General features: G+C 36.8%; 1 protein-coding gene across 1 annotated transcript in view; it reads left to right on the top strand.

Moving 5' to 3' along the window:
• Window positions 1-4,831: 4,831 nt before the first annotated feature.
• LOC124378579 overlaps window positions 4,832-19,493 on the top strand; it is a 161,038-nt gene continuing 146,376 nt past the window's right edge. The window contains 10 exon segments of the mRNA XM_046838309.1: window positions 4,832-5,152; window positions 6,864-6,932; window positions 8,962-9,300; window positions 10,092-10,340; window positions 11,357-11,608; window positions 11,957-12,199; window positions 12,313-12,394; window positions 12,479-12,521; window positions 12,632-12,718; window positions 12,905-12,936. Coding sequence (XP_046694265.1) covers window positions 6,875-6,932; window positions 8,962-9,300; window positions 10,092-10,340; window positions 11,357-11,608; window positions 11,957-12,199; window positions 12,313-12,394; window positions 12,479-12,521; window positions 12,632-12,718; window positions 12,905-12,936 — 1,385 coding nt within the window. The 5' untranslated portion in view covers window positions 4,832-5,152; window positions 6,864-6,874.

The following is a 19,493-nucleotide window of genomic DNA, read 5'->3' as shown; positions in this document are numbered from 1 at the left end:
ATAAACTCGGCTCTGAGAGATCAGCTGCAGTGGCCATCACTATAACTGGTGAGAGATTTTTAGACATTACTGTTTCATCACTGCTCCATTTTACATTCTGTACTGCAGATGCACTTTCAATAGAAAATATTTTGACTTTTACTTTTCTCTGTGTGTGTGTGTGTGTGTGTGTGTGTGTGTGTGTGTTTCTGTTTGGATATGCAGAGTATCAGATGACTCTGTAAATGTGAATGTGGCTGTTGGCATTTTTGTGTTTGGACTCTTCTGTCTGCATTTTTCTGGCTCAGATGAGAATCATTGTGCTGATCAATTCATCATTAATTCCTCTGAAGATGCCTAGAATGGGGAAAATTGTACTTTTTGTGATATAGGAGACAGAAGAATAATCCAGATGAAGGTTACCATCAGGTGAGTTAATACAGACCTGTCCATCAGGTGGCTGCTTTGTTCATAATAAACTTTTACTGTAAAGATCTTCAGCAAAACCTGCTCATGTTCTCCACCCCTCCTCTCTGCAGAACATTGGGCTGAGTGCTAAAGACGACACGTATGCAGCTCTCGACCCTGCAGGCCGGAAATCTGATGATGTTTATTACACACTTGCAGTAAGAGTTTTCTTTAAATCTATATTCTGTCAGATTAAACTTCATGCTGTGTAAATATTTCTCTTAAGTTTTTTTATTTTACTTTGGATTTAAACACCAAATTATTGAGCACTGTGAGGACTCTCTTTTTATTTACATATTTCTCATCCCAGTCCTGCTGATGTGATCACTTATGATGACTAGATGCCAGCAAAGGTTAGTCCTTTCTTGATGCATAACTAACAGTTGTGTTGGTTGCAGATTCATCAGCCAGGAGGGTCTTTACTCATGTTTTTCTTTTTTAATCCTGAAATAACTTGTGGCTGGCATGAGGGTCCTGTTTTTCCCCACAACTTGTTTTTTTTATTTGGAACCAGAGCATGAAGCTGCCTCATCTAGCAGCTGTTTGAGATTTAATCAAACTATCTGAAACGTGATTTGCTGCATTGCGTATTGTCTCAATTAATGGAGATTAAGCCCTCTTCTTTCTGACAGCTGAAATCAAAATATTGTTGATTACAGGGAAAATTGGCTTAAACCAACACCTACCAGCTGCCACACAAGCTAAAGTAACTTCAGTGCAGTTCTTGACCTGGTGATAGAGATCCTTCAAGCTAGGTTGCTTAGTCTCTTCTTTCATTCATGAGTTATACTGGAGGCATTGCTCCTTTAATACCAGAAGCATATCTCTTGCCTCTCTCCCACAATGTTTGGGAATAATCCTCCACTGTGAGACTGATGTGGATGATTATAGACTCTGGTCAAATTCTCTCCATGCAGCTTTGTCAATGTTTTTATGATGTTTTTAGATATGTTTTCTTATTTCACCATTTTACCAAGTGTAATTATTTTACTGTACTGACAGATCATTTGACTTGTTTCTACTCTGTATCCTCTTTATATAGACACACACACACACACACACACACACACACACACACACACACACACACAATGAGCTTCCTCTCTTTCAAATTCAGTTTCACACCTTTTGTGTTTGGGTGTGAGTGTGTGCACTGCATGATCAGCCACTTGCTCTTTAAGGATTTGGACGTTCTTAAAGCACAAACAGTAAACTGGCTTTAGTAAGACACAGATGACAAGCGTTATGATTTTGGGTTTTGAGGGTCAAGTATGGTAGAAAAATGAATTATACTTTAAGTTACTCAACTTTTGATCTATTGACTAAATTCCTGAAAATCAAAAGTCTCTGTGTCATTAATTTTCACTAGAGAACTTTACACTGATTGTCTATTAATGCTAAGAAATATAGACATACTGTTGGAGATATCCTGGAGTATTCAGCAAAAAAACAAACAAACAAAAAAAAAGATTTCTGTTGTAGCATTGCAGCAAAAAAGAGAAAATATAATTAATAAATGTTGCTTATGCAGAACAGCATAATCAACACGTCTTCCTATCACACTGCTCACGCTTCATGACTTCAGACAAGAGGGTCAAATCAGCACAGTAAGAATCTACGTATGAGTTTGTTTGTTTGTTTTTTTTTTTACTAATTTTGCATATTAGACTAGTGTGTATATATATATATATATATAATTATTATTATTATAGTATTGCCATAAGTTTGCAGACATCTGGTCATAAGTATGGTATGTGTTTTTTTGAGCATCACATTCCACATTTGCTGTTCTAATTCTCTCCACTCTTCTGGAAAAATGTTCCACTAGATTTAGGAATGTTTTTGTGCAGATTTGTGGAGATAGATTTAGCTGTGAGGGTGGTAGTAAATGTCAGGTACTGATGTAGGTGAGATAAGGAGGCCTGGGGTGCAGTCAGAATTCACACTAATTTATGTTTAAAAGGGTTGAAGTTCAGTGCCTTAAAGCAGGAAATCTTCCACTTCAACCCATGTACAGTAAAGCATATGCTAACCAGTTAGCTTTCAGCACAGCTTTTGGGACTCACAGCTGAAATGCCCTGCCTAAATTTACATGTTAACAGTTCCTGATAACAATGGGCTACATACACTGTTTAGATATCTCTGGAAAGAAGACACGTTGAGCAACATTATTCAACATTGATATTGCTAAAAAAAAAAAAGATATTAAGGTATAGATGATGAATTATCTTCAATATACATTTTCTGCATTAAACATTTATTTCTTTATATATATCAATACATGAAATCAGTCCTGGAGCAATCCAGAAAAGTACTGGGTTGAAAGCCACATGCTTTGAGTTTATATTTAAAATTTTATTTTATGAAGATTTTCATGACAAATAAAATTCCTACAAACATTTATCTGAGACTATGTCTGATTCTTTTCTCCCTCCCCCTGTTTGAGAGACACCTGCTAAACTCAGGCCATTCATACTCTATTCATACAGTCTGCATAGAAATGACCTGCTGACCATTAAAGGCTTTTGTTATACATGTTTGAATATTAATATCGATTTGGCATTCATACTGATGGCCAGGTAGCAGACAAGCTCTTGTTCTACAGTCATAGGCATTCATATTGATGACCGGACATTTCAATCTCAACAATACACACACACACACACACACACACATACACTTTTCAAGCATTTCTCTTATAAATACAAATGGCTAATAAAACGTATATCATCTTATGAAACTATAAAGGGAGATATATTGTAACTTACAGATGTAAAATTGCATCTTCATGTAGATCTCTAAGTCTCTGTTGTTACTCCGCCCCAACAATATTTTCCACATGGTGCAAATGTACGATAAAACTACTTTTTTGATTGTCGATTTTTGTCGGGTTTTTTTTTTTTTTTGGTAAACAAAGTCTAGTTAGCACGAGCTATAAACAGCTGTTTGTGTTGACCTGAGAGCTGCATCACTTCCTGGTTCGTCACAGCGCGTGCTGCTTCGGCCAGTGAGAGTTTATAAAGAGTAATTAAACTAAGACTCAAACACGTGGAGAATAAAATCCTCCCATAAATCGTTCGAATCCTGCACTTATTGGCTACATTTTCTATCAATCATTTTGTTTCCATAATGCTACTGACAGGAAATAAAAGGTTTGAAATGAAAGGTGGTGCAGAATAAAAACATCATGACACCTGCAGAGAGAGTAGAGACTCAACCCAAGATTCCACCTCTTTTACTTTTTTATTTTGTTCTTTTTTTTGTGGTCTCAACCGTTTTGTAACACTATTTTCCACCAGCCATATTTTTTTTTATTTTTTTTTTTTTTACCAGCAAGATGTGTTTTTTTGCGAAAGTTATTCTGAAACACAAACTCACACACAAACACCAGTCGAAGTTCTTAGACCTAAATAAAGAAATAAACATCTAAATTACAACACTATTGTTTAATTGTAGCAAAAACGCTTTACACAATATTGTTCAGTGGAGCCTCATCTTTCCTAATAAACCGGGATCAGCAGCAGTGGATGTGTTTGTGACTCGTTATTACAATAAAAATGTAAGAAGTGCTTTTTTATACATGTTGTTGTTGTGTACTGCTTACACACATCCAGCAAATACATTCGTTATACATTTACCATTAAACTTTAGAATGATGTATAGTTAGTCCATGGTTACTCTTCTCCCTTTTTATTTAATCTATTGCGAAACATTAACACCTGAGAAAACACTGGAATATCGTTGGCACTGGCGCAAACTAAGTAATAAATATTTTAAATATGCAAATATGTAAAAACAATATAATCATTAAAAAAAAGAAACATAAATAAATAAAATAAATGAATACATAAATAAATAAATATGTATACTTTTTTTAGTTAACAAGCCAAAGCTTTGCATAAAGTGCATTCAGAAAGTTTTCAGACCCCCTTTACTTTTTTCAACTGTTTGCCTGGTGACTGGTATCATAGTGCCATAAAACCAGAATATTTACCTTTAAATGCTTTAAAACATTTACAAATTAGCTGTAGAAAAATGCAGCATCTTGATGACTTTCCCTGCTGTGCTCCCTCTAGTGGTTGTTTTGACACTCCACAATGAACAGCTCCAGATCACTGTGGTAATTCCTTCACATTATTATTTTAATACATTGTTCTTTACAGTACATTCAGTATTTCTGGTGTTTTAATTTAAATATATATATATATATATATATATATATATATATATATATATATATATATATATATATATATATATATTTTTTTTTTTTTTTTTTTACAATTCCATTCATGAGTATAAAATTATTTATTATTTATAAATGGCAAAACCATTAATTGTTATATTGTTAAGAAAAATTATCTTTAAATAAAGTTTTAAAGATTGTGTGCTGCATGTGTTTGGTGGTTTGGGTTGATGAAGACCAGGCTGTGAGTTTTACTCGCTCAGTTACAGAGACAGTGGGTTCATCTACACCCCCTCCACTTCTCTTCACACTTGTGGACTGAGATGGTAAAAATAATGTGCAGACAAAATGCTTTAATACTGTAGCAGTGCAACACTTCCTCAGTTTGCAGCAACTAATTCAGCACAAGAGGAAACACAATTGTGCAGAACAAAACGCCTTAACCTCACACCTCTTCATCTCTCACGCTTTTCTTTATTCTCTGTTTGGCCGTCAGACATGAGGGGTTGAAGACGCATGGTAAGAAACTATTTACTTATTTACTATTTATTTATTTTATTATTTTTATTAGTTATCAAATGTTATCAATTCTCTAATAAGTGGATGTGGCTGTGTGTGGACAGAGCCGTGTGTAGAATATGTGGGGTTGATGACTGTATATATGTATATGTAGATATAACCAGTGTTGTGGTGTGTACTGGATCTTCCACACAGAATTAGTAATTGTTTTATACACTTTAGTAAGTAAAGAGCTCTGGAATGAGAAAGAATAAGTCGTATCTAAGGTTGCAAAATTACAGAAATTTTCAAGACTGGAAACTTCACAAAGGAAAAAAAAATAAAATACAAGCAATTTTATGTTTTGCATTTCTTCCCCCAAACTGAACGAAATTTAACTGAACTATGAGTTAAAAACAGAGGTATGCACCAAATATTGATTTTTGTTTACCGTTACATGCCTACTGTATTGATTAGTGAACTGGTGTATAGGTTGGTCCTGGTTATGGAGGCTCCTCCTCCAAGCCTGAGGCCCTACACAATTGTCTGCTCTGCCTATAAGCTATAGCTTAGTGATATTATTTAGGTAATTATATTTTATCTATAGTATTAAAGTATAACAAGCAATTGCAAAAATGTGTTTGAACAGTTGCTAACCAGCCAGTACATCAGATCTGCTAAATGCTAGCACTATTTCATTGACAATTTATGAGGCTAGCTAGCTCAAGCTGTGATGCTCTTTCTTCTACCTTCTGCTAGCCAGTTTTCTATCATCATACAGAAGTACAGCACTGATTAAAAGTTTGGACTCATCACTGTTTTGTGATTAATTAAAATCTCAGTAACTGGTTAAGAAAGGTGTGAATACTAAACTAATGATAATCAGTAAATAAGAAACATGATTCTTAACAATATTCACCTTTTTAAAACAGTGCAGTTAAAATGCTAACAGCAGAAAAGAATAGAAATTAAACCTGCTATAAACAGTCGTTTCCTCAACAGCATCTCTTTTCTTCCTGAAGGTAATTAGACACAAAAGGTGGTAAACACCCCTGTCCTGAAAACCTCAGCTTTTCTCCTGACGATTCTGACACTGGAGACTCCTCTCATACATTTAAAATAAATTAAAGAGTAATATATTGTCATGTTTATATGTAGTGTTGTGTGTTTGACTTCACACTGAAAGCATAAAAAAACAAGAGCAGCTGCAATACAGATAAGAGCATTTATTAGAGAAACAGGCAGATCATCCAAATCATTGAGTGAAATCAAATACAGAATCTTGGCAAATGTCTGGTGATGAGCAAACAGCAATATGAGGCAAAATCTAATACATGAAATGAGAAAATAAAAATAAGATCAAAACCATGAAACCATCAACATGAACTGTGGAAATGAACAAAAAACCTCTCAGAATAACAATATATAAGATGAGCTACTTGGTGAATATGAAGCACAAATAAAGGAGTAAATACACATACTGGGAAAGACACATGAACAACAGAACCAATGACTGGACGGGGTGGAGACATGACATGAAAACAAAACACACGTCAAACAAAACAAAACAAAAACACATAAAACTGAAACACAAAAAATAAACATGTAGCCAGCAGAGCTAACGAAAAGCTAAGGGGCAAATCCCTGAGATATTATTTTCTCATCAAAAGAAAGCTATGGCTGTTGTGTTTTTTGACTGATTCTGACGTTTTATTTACTTCATTTTATATAGAACCAATAGCAATGATGTCCCTAAAAATGGAGATTCCACTTTGTATGATGTTTCTCCTCGTGATCTCAGGTAAGTCTCACATTCACATCATCACACCGACACACACCAGAGACATGAAATATTTAAACAGAAAAATAGTTTTTAACTTTATGCATCACCACTTTAAATCTTTAAAAGATTTCTTTCTATCTTATGTATTATTACTATCTTGAATAAAAGCTTTTTAAAAATATCTACAAAAAAATATTTTGCTTATAGTGCAGATATAAATAAAACATTTTTTTAGATAAAGTGAAACCCAGTTATGTCGCCGGCCTAGGGGATGCCAAAAAGCGTTGAGATAACCAATGATCGAGATAAACGAAAAGGTGCTTGAAATTTCTTTATGTACATGATGTGCGTAAATAAATGAGAATGTGCATGAACGTGTTTTTTGAGGTTTTTTTACACAACAGCGTTGCCGCGATTTGATTGATTGGTCATGCGGATCGAGAAAACCTGTACAAAGTTTATTGAGAATACTCAGGAGATAATCCACCAATACTTGTAGTGAAGCAGTAATATCCAGTGCTGCGCTCCGGGAGGGCGGTCCACCAAGTTCTGTGAAAGCAGAGACAGTTCGTGTAGAGAATCCACGGATCTGCGCTATAGAAAGCGCAGCGCTGGGCAGTAACGGATAAACGTGGTGCAGACAGCGTGAAGATGGAAAACAGCAGGATCGGGGGAATCCGGGGTGCCGTTGAGAGAATGCGGAGTCCAAGAAGAAGGGTACGTAGCGGGATACGTATATGCGATTACACAGACCGACATGAACCAACACATACGATCATGCACAAACAATAACGCACCGCGAGTGTGTGGAGGTGAGGGGCTTAAATAGGAGATGGGATGAGTGAGTGAATGAGAGTCAGGTGTGTGTGATCAGCATTACTGCAACGAGCTCGCCCGCACGGGAGAAGAAGCAGGGTGCTTCGGGGAATGCCGCGGCCGATGGGGGCGTGGCAGGGGGATTCCTGACATAACCGACGTTAAGTAGCAAATTTACCCCCCTTATGCTTGAGATATTAGAGTTCGGCAACATAAAAAAAATCTACATAAACGAGATAAGGTTGAGATAAGTGGGTTCAACTGTATATTTAAGAAGCTTTAATATAATATAGTAATAAGACATAAGATATTTTATTTATAGTGCAGATATTAAATCATATCTGTTATGACCCACTCTATGTCACGTGATGTTGATATTGCACTTTGCCTGAGATTCACCAGACCGTGCCAAACTATTTGAGGTGTCACATGTTTGGGTCGGAGTGAGTTTAGCGATGCGGTATGCTAACGGTATGTCCCGTGATGTCATCGATTCAGCCAAGGTTAATCTCCCCCACTGTGCACTGTGTGTGTGTTTTGACACATCACACACCTATTTCCAAGCACCTTTGTTTTTTTGTCTATTTGGGTGAATTGTGGGGTCGTGGCTTGAAGTGACATCACGTGATGGCAGTATATTACCCACAGTGCATCTCCCCATGCTGGGCAGAAACGGTTTCTATGTCACATGTCCCCCTTGGTGTATTTTTTTGACACTGCCCACTTTGGTTGGTCGGATTCCCTATTAATTTTTTATGGGTCAGGAATGAGTTCCCAATATTCCAAACGGGTCTGGCTTTCAAGGGGCCACTCCATCCCCCCTTCGAGTGAATATGTCATATGTGAATGTCAGATTCTCAAGGGCCGAGCTGTGAAACATAAAATTTCTGCCCAGTTTATTTTTTAAATTGCCCTTTTTGGTCATGTGATTGAAAACAGCAGGGGCAAATCCTTAGAAAAGTACTAACACACCTCCCCCGACCAGACCAAACGATTTGAGTTGTCATTTTTTACTATTATTAGTTTTAAACTACCACTGGTTATAATACTGTCTTAAATTAATAAACACTGTGTCTAAATCCTGCACAGTTTCCTTCCAGTAGTAAAGAATAGTTTGTATTTTTCTGCCCCGGAGTTCCAGAGGAGAGAAGAGAAGCTGTAAAATAACTCAGTGTTTTATGGGGCTCAGGATAATGATCTCTAATCACCTCTTTCATGTGTCATGTTTCAGGAGCTCTTGGGAATCAATGGAGTGTGAAATACAGCAAACTACATCTTTGTGCTGTAAAAGGATCTACAGTGGTTATGGAGGCCACTTACACACATCCAACAGATGTTACAGTGATAAACAGGTTTTGGTTTATAAACCCAGTTAAGGGTGTAGAACCGACTGATCTGAGTAATGAATCAGGTTACTCAGGCAGAGTGGAGTATTTAGGAGATAAACAGAATCACTTCTCCCTCAGACTGAGTGATGTGAAGAAATCAGATGAACACATTTACAGCTTCAGATTCATAACAACTAAAGATAAATATCAGGGTTATCCTGGAATTACACTCAGAGTTACAGGTAAATAAAATCATCTTATTCTCTACATGTGTCACTCAGACCATAATCTCCTTTTAGCTACAGGAGTTTTGTAACAGATGAATTAAAACTCGAACATGTTTTTACTGAATTACTGTTTTCATGAAACACCACAAAACTCTGATTCACTCAAATTACAAACACAGACACAAATTTACTTGTGGATCTGATAAATGTTCTGCTTGTAGTTCAGATGATTTACAGAAGATTGTTTACTTAATGTTCTGATCAGTGAAAATTTTTAAAAGTTAAAATAAAACAAACAAATAAAGGTAATTAATAAACAGGAAAAACAGAATCTGCAAATCAGAAATTAAAAGTAATTATAATAACAGATTCATGATGTCAGAAATTTAAAAGTTCAAAGTTTAAAAGTAAGAACGATTAACAGAATTTTGACTTGGGATACTGTAGATTTATTTTTATGTTGAGCCTCATGTACATGAGTGTGTATTTGTGTCAAAAACTTACATGAAAAAAATGAAATATAAATGTTAACATATTTCAGTAATAAAATAGATCTGGTTTATTTCATGGTAAATGTGAGAAAACTTTAAAACTGCTACTAATTTATATTTATATATTTATTTACTTGATTTTGTTGTAATTTAAGTCTGTTTAAATAATTTAATTATCAGTACATAGAAGACACAAAAACACAAAACACACACACACACACACACACACACACACACACACAGGTGGGGTGATTGAGGTAAATGAGCAGGTGATTATTCACTGATGCAGATTTAATGTTTCTCTCATTGTATAAGATCTTCAGCTGATCGCTCCTGCAGAAGTGACAGAGGGAGAATCAGTCATTCTGACCTGTAAAACCACCTGCAGTCTGACTGATCCAACATTCATCTGGTACAAAAACACACATGATTTAACCACAAACACCTTCAAGAGCAACAAACTCCACCTGCAGAGGGTCAGCAGTGAGGATGCAGGCAGTTATAACTGTGCTGTAAGAGGATCTGAACATCTCCCATCTCCTGCTCAATACCTCAGTGTCAGATGTGAGTTTTATTTAGTTTTTTATTATTTATAACTCAGTATTTAATAAAGTAAAACAATACAAAATAAAAATAATGAAACGGAGCTTAAGGCAAACTGGAATCTTAATGTTCATTCTCGTGATTTCACTTTTCATGAACTAAAACATACACGTACTGGTGTGGGATCCTTATCACTCACTTCTCCTGACTCCACCCTCCATTTACACTCTGTTACCACACGTACTTTCTTCCTAAACACACCGTGTTCTGCATACAGATTCATATTGATGCACAGCTGAAGTTTTATCTATTAAACAAAACACTATGGAGAGACTGAACATCTTCACCTGAACCCTTGATGGAACTTTACATTTAGTAATTACAGTAACTTTGAGTATGTGATTAATAATGAAGTTCAGTGAGAAGGTAAATCTATTTAAATAATGGAAATCACATTAAAGGGACATTCTAAAACGCCTAAAATGAAAAAAACTTAACATGGTTTAATGTGAATTTGAGATGATGTGAGATTTTAAAAGACTAAACTCAGTAAACACATTAATAATAAATCATATTGTGTACAAACAGTTTGGTTGAGTTTTGGTCTTTTAAAAATGCTCTTTTTAGACACGTTAAAATTTTTCTTTAATGTTCTTTTGTAGAAAAAGGCTTAACGTGTAATTAAACGTTATTTTCAGATATTTTCATATTCCAGACTCATGTGCTTCTCTGTACATAGTCTGCTTTTTTATTAATGTGTTTACTGAGTTTGTTTTGTTTTTTTCCACATTGAGCATTTTTCACAGTAAATTTAGGAAACATTGATATGATAAATAACTTTATACTGAATCCCATTGTGACCAGTTAAAAGAAAAAGTTCAAACAGTGTTTACAGACAAGGTGTGGATTATTTATTGATTCTCAAAATAATTTTGAAGTTGATTAGTGAAGTAAAGTGCTAAAATGGTTAAATGCCTTGATGAAAGAAACAAAACACATTAATTACAGTATGACACTCTTATCATGGAACTCTTTAGATCCTCCAAAGAACGTCTCTATCAGTCTCTCTGGTGAGATTGTGGAGGGCAGTTCAGTGACTCTGACCTGCAGTAGTGATGCAAACCCACCTGTGGAGACCTACACCTGGTTTAATAGAACAACATCAGTGGGGAAAGGAAAGACCTTCACCATCTCTAAAGTCAGAACTGAAGACAGTGGAGAGTACAAGTGCATGTGCAGTAATGAAGTCGGGCATCAGAACTCCACCAGTGTAACTCTGAATGTTCTGTGTAAGTTAAAGCTGAAGATTTTAGAATAGAATATATTTGTCACATATACATTACAGCACAGTGAAATTTGTTCTTCGCATATCCCAGCTTGCTTAGAAGCTGGGGTCAGAGCGCAGGGTCGGCCATGATACGGCACCCCTGGAGCATAGAGGGTTAAGGGCCTTGCTCAAGGGCCCAAGAGTGGAAGCTTGGCGATACCAGGGCTTGAACCCCGACCTTCCGATCGGTAACCCAGCGCCTTAACCGCTGGAGCTACCCCCCGCACACAGCCAATACAATTCAATTTCTTACAGCCAATACAAGATAAAACTATTATAGATATATTTCTCATTTACCAACCCATTTTAGATCCTCCAAAGAACGTGTTCATCAGTTCCTCTGGTGAGAAAGTGGAGGGAATTTCAGTAACTCTGACCTGCAGCAGTGACAGTAACCCACCTGTGGAGACCTACACCTGGTTTAAGGAGAATGAAACATCACCTGTAGGATCAGGACAGAGTTACAGAGCTCTACAGAGTGGACTGTACTACTGTGAGGTTCAGAATAAACTCGGCTCTGAGAGATCAGCTGCAGTGGCCATCATTATAAATGGTGAGAGATGTTTAGATGTTCCTATTTGATAACTGCTCCATTATACATCTTGTACTTTGTGGATAAACATGAAAATATTTTGTGTGTGTGTGTGTGTGTATTTATACTATAAGGTGAATGTGTAATTGTGAATGTGGCTGCTGGACTTGGTATTTTTGCACTTGGAGCTCTTCTCTCTGCCCCCTTCTGGCTGAGGTGAGAAAAACTGTGCTGATTATTTCATGATTATTTTCTCTGAAGACGCTGTTGATGGTGAAATATTTGACTTTTTATGAACAGATGCAGGAGACAGAAGAAAAAGGCAGATGAAGGTGACTATCAGGTGAGTTAATACAGACCTGTCCATCAGGTGGCTGCTTTGTTCATAATAAACTCTTACTGTAAAGATCTTCAGCAGAACCTGCTCATGTTCTCCACCCCTCCTCTGTGCAGAACGTTGGGCTGAGTGCTAAAGACGACACGTATGCAGCTCTCGACCCTGCAGACCGGAAATCTGATGATGTTTATCACACACTTGCAGTAAGTGTTACGTGAAAAATACTGTTAGTTGTAGAACATCTTATGAAGAATGTTTGGTTTAAGAGAATGATAACTTTATTTCTTTAAATCTGTATTCTGATTATTTATTTTGTTTGATTTTTAATTGTACTTTGGAGTTTTATACCCAATTATTCACCAAGGTGATGACTCTCTCTTTATTCACAGATTTCTCATCCCAGTCCTGCTGATGTGGACACGTCTTCTGATTAGATGCCAGCAAAAGTAAGACGTTTGTACTTGACACACACATTACAGTGTCCTCGGGGGCTTCATCAGCCAGGAGCCCCTTTACTCATGTTTTTCACCTGTAATCCTGAAATAAAAGAGGCTGACCATAGGGACCTTACTTTTGCATTTATTGATCTTTTTGGCTCGTTGATGTGAGATGTGTCTCACTTTGACCTGGTGATAGAAATCATTCAAGTTCAAGTTTATTTCTGTAGCACTTTTCACAATGGACAATGTCTCAAAGCAGCTTTACAGGATTTAAGAATTAAAGTGAATGATGTGTGTTTATTACTGGCGACTGTGGCAAGAGAAAACTCCCTTAGATGTTATGAGTGTAGCGCCCCTAGCGTTACTGGCTATAATGGGGTGGCTAACCTGAGTTCTTTTTAATGAATATCTGAAAATATTAAACCTAATCAATTTGTCTTTACTTTGAGTATGGGTTCTATTTACAAATAAATGTATTAACCAACCGGTGCCAAGAAAATGAAATGCAATCCTATATTGTAAATATAGACACAACACAACACAATTTAAACAACAATAACAGTTTACTAAAATGGGATGTCAAATAAAATAAGGTGGAAATAACTTTCAAAATCAAGGTCAAAGGTTTTAAATGAAAAATACCAGTAACATTCACTTATGAAAAAATGGCCACAAAACAAATAATAAAAGCCGGCAAAAGTAAATGAAAACTTTACTCAGTCTACCAGTTGCAGGCCTGTACGTAGCTGGGGTTCGTAGAAACCAAACAAAATGGCTACTTCACCACGAGGGCAACAAACGGAAAATAGTACCTGGTATGAAGTATGTTGGCACACCGTGCACGCGTCAGACAGAAAAAAGGGTCGATGTAAAACACAGACAGAGCTTGGATGCTTCAAGGGATACTCCTTCGCCACACGTAGTCCCCGCTAGCTAGCTATCCGCCGGTCCATTAGCAAAGTCTCAGCACATGGCGCAGTAAACCACAACTTAAATCTCCGTTCGTCAGAGGCGATGTCCACGTCTTTCTGATGTGTTTCCAACTCTGCACGGAAACTATCACTACACAGGGTTCGGGTTGAACACCTAATTAGCTTCCTTACACTAATTGAAGAACAGGTCGTACTTGTTAGTTCAGCAGCTCCGGTGTCTTACTCTCCCTCCTTTTCTTTCTCTCTCTCTCTCTACTCGTGCACGTGCGCACCCAGCATGCCTCATAACATGACACATAAATTAATAAAACTTATAAACAAAATACAACTTCTTTTTAAATATTCTGTCTCCCACACTGCTTGGGAATAATCCTGCACTGAGACCTACAGTATGTGGGTGATATAGACTCTGGTCAAATCTCTTCAGGTGACTTTAGATTTCCAGATTTGGGTTAGTGATCAGAAGGTCAGGAGCAGAGTTGGGAAGCAATGAGGTAACTGTTCTTAAGTAGATTTTCTGGTATCACTATTTTACCTCACTATTTATTTTTCAGACAAAATTTTACTTTCAATCAGACTTGTTACTTTCGATTTAATATATTTGGTGACATGATCAATACTTACTCTTCTCATTGTACCATTTTCAGCTCATCAACCTGTTTTCTGTTATTGTGTCGCTTTTTTCAATCCACTGGTGTATGATTTCCTGTCTCTCACACACCACAGACGTAGACTGGTTTATGAAGGTCACATTGAGCAGGCAGAAGGCAGTAAGAAGTCTGGGGTTAACGTGGATGAGACAGAGGGAGTCAGTGATGTAAACATGACTGAGAACAGAGACATTCCTGATCACCTGATCATCATGATCTTTTCTCTGCTTGTGTTCTATATGGTGGATCTTCAGTCTGGATACATTCATTAGAGAACAACATTAAAAATTTATTTGTATTAATATATTAATATCATGTGAGGTTCAGTTAACAGTGTGACAATAAACAGGTAGTAATAATGACTATGTTTTACTGAAGAACATGTCAGAGCCCAAACTTTGTTTTACTTTAAATTGAGTGAAAAAGTGTCGTCAGAACTTCAACTTTATCAGAGTCTTTTAAAACATGAGGATCTGCACTTCTACTGAGTGAAGGATGTGTGTACTTTTACCAAGTCTGGTCAGGGTTTAAGCCCCAGTATTAGAAAGCTGCTACTCTTGGGGCCTCTGAGCAAGGCCCTTGAGCAGGGGTGCTGTATAATGGTTGACCCTGCACCATACATCCCAGCTTCGTAACATCACTGGAATATGCGAAGAAAGAGTTTCACTCTGCTGTAAAAGTACGACAAGTAAAAAAAGCAGCTTTTGACTTTTCTGATGTTCCAGTTTGGCATTTCTTTTTAGGCTTCTCACCTTCACACTGTGATGTTATTGATCCTTTTGGGAAGTTTGGTCTTCTTCACATTCACCAAACACAATTCTGGGATCAGTAGCTTTGTGGGATTTAACCTTTATGGCGGTGATTTTTTGTTGTTCCACTGAAAACAATTGTTAGTTTAATATCTGGTTTTATGACTTCTTTTCATCTGAAGATGTGAGAGTTCTACTTCAACACACATTTCTGATGTTCCTGTGTCTTTTTTGTCTTACACACTTTCAGAAACATGATGAAGAAATTGAGTCCTGAAACAGCTGATGAACAGAGAGAACTCCTCACTGAGTGGAGAACCTGAATCACTTCTTTACACCAGAAACATCAGCAACTTACAGCCAGTTAAAGCAGCTTTCATTATTTTATAGCCATGTTTGAAATACTTTTGTTCTGCAGCCAGAAGGTTGGAACTGTTTCAGTCAGCTGTTTAAATTTATCAATGATCACATTTTATTAAGAATATTTGAAATGAGAAAATGATTGAAGCTCGACTGAAGTTCTGAATGTAAATTGCATTTAGTAAGGAAGAAAACTGTGTGTGTGTGTGTGTGTGTGTGTGTGTGTGTGTGTGTGTGTGTGTGTGTGTGTGTGTTATAGTAAAATAGTGACAGGGTGATAACATGTAGTGGAGTTAGTGTTACCAACCAAAATATTTAATTCCTCTTGCTATTCCTGTAACTATCTACATAATAATAGCGTGTGTTTTGTTAGCAACAGGCTAGCCTGCTAATATTACTGATCTTTATGATGCATTACATTCTCTAAACTGTAGGTTTGTCTTATAAAGCAGCTAATGTTTCTGTGCTAATGGATCTAAATTAGTAACTGCTATAAACAAAATCAAAAATAAAATCCTGTGCTTTTTTATGTTTTAGTAAATTTTGATGAGTTACAAGTTTATTGAAACAGATTCACACTCAGTGTTCCTGGAATTGACTCCTGACTCACTGTGTCTCTGACCAGAATAAAGTGCTTTTATATATATCACAGTAAAGTTACTTTAACCAGCCAAAGCTTCATAAACATGTTGATTAATTTTTACTCTAAAAAAACGTATAAAACACGATACTTAGTGAGTGATTTCTGCTGAACCTCACAGAACAGAACAGAATCATTATTTTTAATTATGTGTTTGTGATTAATTATCTAGAAATTATCCAGAAAACATCAATACTATACAAAAATGCAATATAACAATGTGTGGCATTACAGAGAGAGGAATTTTATATATGGAGGGTAAAAACCGTTTTACTAAAGCAACCTCCAAACCTCTACACTACAAGTGTAACTCTGTCACCTACATCATCTAAAGCAGTTCAAAAGTAATATTTGTCTAAAAACATGACAAAACCCTTAAAATTTTAAATAAAATACAACCTACTCAAAAGAGATGCAGACTTATAATGTGCAGCGCCCCCCAGAGGCTGAAATCCAGTGGTACCGCTTGTATTCACTGGTCTGGAAGTGGTGAACAAACCCTTTCCTGGTCTGAGACACGCTAGCTAGCTTTGGGGTTGGCCAACCCCCTTACCATGTCTAGCTTTTATGGAAAATAATTTTTAAGTATGTCCAAGATCAAATCAATTTCTCTTCCTCCTCAAAGAATGCTTTGCTTATAAAGATATTCTCAATTAAAAACTGTTCCACAGCGTTCGGGACTTCAGACTGGGCTGAAGGTTCACCATCCTACATGGCAACAACCCTAAGCAACCAGCCAATACAACATAGTAGGGGCTTAGGGACAACTTTGCAAATGTCAGATGGTTTGTGAATGTCTCAGGATTCCTAAGGTTTTGCTCTAAGGAAAGACTTTAAACTTTCTATATGAGGTGGTACCAAAAAGTTTTGAGACTCGCTCTGTTTACAAGAAATTCTTTGTTTTTTATCTACGTTTACACACTATCACCTTCAAAATAGTCCGCTTGCACTGCAATACAGCGCTCCCTGAATCCCTGCTTCTCCTGGAAGTCTTCTTTCCAAAACCTGTCGAGCAGCTTCTGTGATTCATGCTTGATCTTCACAATGGTGGGCTGGATCTTCATCTTCAGGAAATCCGCTCTTGAAGCACCATGCCACTCATAAGACCTTAAACAACTCATTGCAGCATCACTGTCTGTCACTCGCTTTTTGGCTTGGTTTTTATATTGATCTGCATTGGGAGCTTGGAGGCCTTCTATAGAGAGGTGTGTGTCTTTCCAAAACATGTCCAATCAATCAACTTTTTTTCAAGGTAGAAGCCAATCTAGGTGTAGAAACATCTCAGCAATGATCAAGAGAAATGGGAGGCATCTGAGCTAATTTTTAAATGTTGTTGCAAAGGATCTAAATTAGGGCCGGTTCTAGAGATTTGAAATTTGACACCGCTTTGTTCTCTCCTCCTTATTTATTTCGTAAGCAAAGCACTTAAAACAAAAATAATTTAAAACCTTTTATTTCATGCAAACCTGTTATTAGTTATTTATGTATTTACTTAAATGCATGCACAGACACACATACACACGCACACACACAAGTACAACCACCTCATTTTGACCATTAAGGGAATAGTAGGAACAGGACGGATTAGACACGTGCAGAGGAGGGACATGGGGTACATCAGCAGGAGAATGCTGAGGATGGAGCCACCAGGAAGGAGGAAAAGAGGAAAGCCAAGGACGAGGATTATGGATGTGGTGAGGGAAGACATGCAGGTAGTTGGTTTAACAGAGGCACATAAAGAAGAACGGAATAGTATGGAGACAGATGAAAAAAGAAGAAGAAGAAGATTAAGAAGGATAAGAAGAAGAAGAAACAATTGGAAAATAATAAGGGACACTATGGCGACATCTGGTGGGAAATACAGGGGAAGACAAGGGAGAAAGTCTCCACAAAAACATAAAATAAAATGTAATAAAGCATGATCAGTGTTTTACACTGGTCAGCGAATCAAATAAAAGCATGTCAGATAAAATTAAATTACATTAAAATAACACACAAAAATTGATTTTAAAAGTGACTCCAGTGATTTGTTGTTTTCTATCATTTTTGTAATTATTTGTTTATTTTGTGCAACTACACACTGAGGAATATTGTGTAGTGCTACTGCCTACAATTCTCTTTCCACAAAAACATTTCCTCTAAATATTAATATCAGGGTCGAGGTTCTAGCAGTCTGTCAAATGGAGGTGTGAATCTAAAAACAGAGACAGACTCGGACAGTTTGGAGAATCCATTCTTTAATTAGAATGTTCAGAAAACACAGCAATAGAAAATAGCATGAAATATTTCACAACATGAAAAGGAAAAAATGTCAAGAACGTGAAAAATCCCCTTTAGGAAAAAGCAAAACAAAACAGAAATCAATAAGCAAAGACTTACACAGGACAACAAGGGAAAAAGGTTTAGACACAGAGAAAACAGACATGAAAAACAGGCACCATAACGTCAACAACCTAAGCAACCAGCCAATACAACATAGTAGGGGCTTAGGGACAACTTTGCAAATGTCAGAGGGTTTGTGAATGTCTCAGGCTTCCTAAGGTTTTGCTCTAAGGAAAGGTTTTAAACTTTCTATATGAGGTGGTACCAAAAAGTTTTGAGACTCGCTCTGTTCACAATAAATTCTTTGCTTTTTATCTACATTTACACACTATCACCTTCAAAATAGTTTGCTTGCACAGCAATACAGCGCTCCCTGCATCCCTGCTTCTTCTGGAAGTCTTCTTTCCAAAACCTGTCAAGCAGCTTCTGTGATTCACGCTTGATCTCCACAATAGTGGGCATAATCTTCATCTTCAGGAAATCCGCTCTTGAAGCACCATGCCACTTATAACACATTAAACAACTCATTGCAGCATCACTGTCTGTCAATCACTTTTTGGCTTGGCTTTTATATTGATCTGCATTGTGAGCTGGGAGGCCTTCTATAGAGAGGTGTGTGTCTTTCCAAATCATGTCCAATCCATCAATTTTTTTTCAAGGTAGAAGCCAATCTAGGTGTAGAAACATCTCAGCAATGATCAAGAGAAATGGGAGGCATCTGAGCTAATTTTCAAATGTTTTTGCAAAGGATCTAAATTAGGGCCGGTTCTAGAAATTTGAAATTTGACGCCGCTTCGTTCTCTCCTCCTTATTTATTTCGTAATAAACAAAGCACTTAAAACAAACATAATTTAAAACCTTATATTTTATACAAACCTGTTATTG

The sequence above is a fragment of the Silurus meridionalis genome, chromosome 24 (genome assembly GCF_014805685.1).
Source record: "Silurus meridionalis isolate SWU-2019-XX chromosome 24, ASM1480568v1, whole genome shotgun sequence".
NCBI lineage: Eukaryota > Metazoa > Chordata > Actinopteri > Siluriformes > Siluridae > Silurus > Silurus meridionalis.
This window is presented reverse-complemented; position numbering and strand designations above follow the sequence as displayed.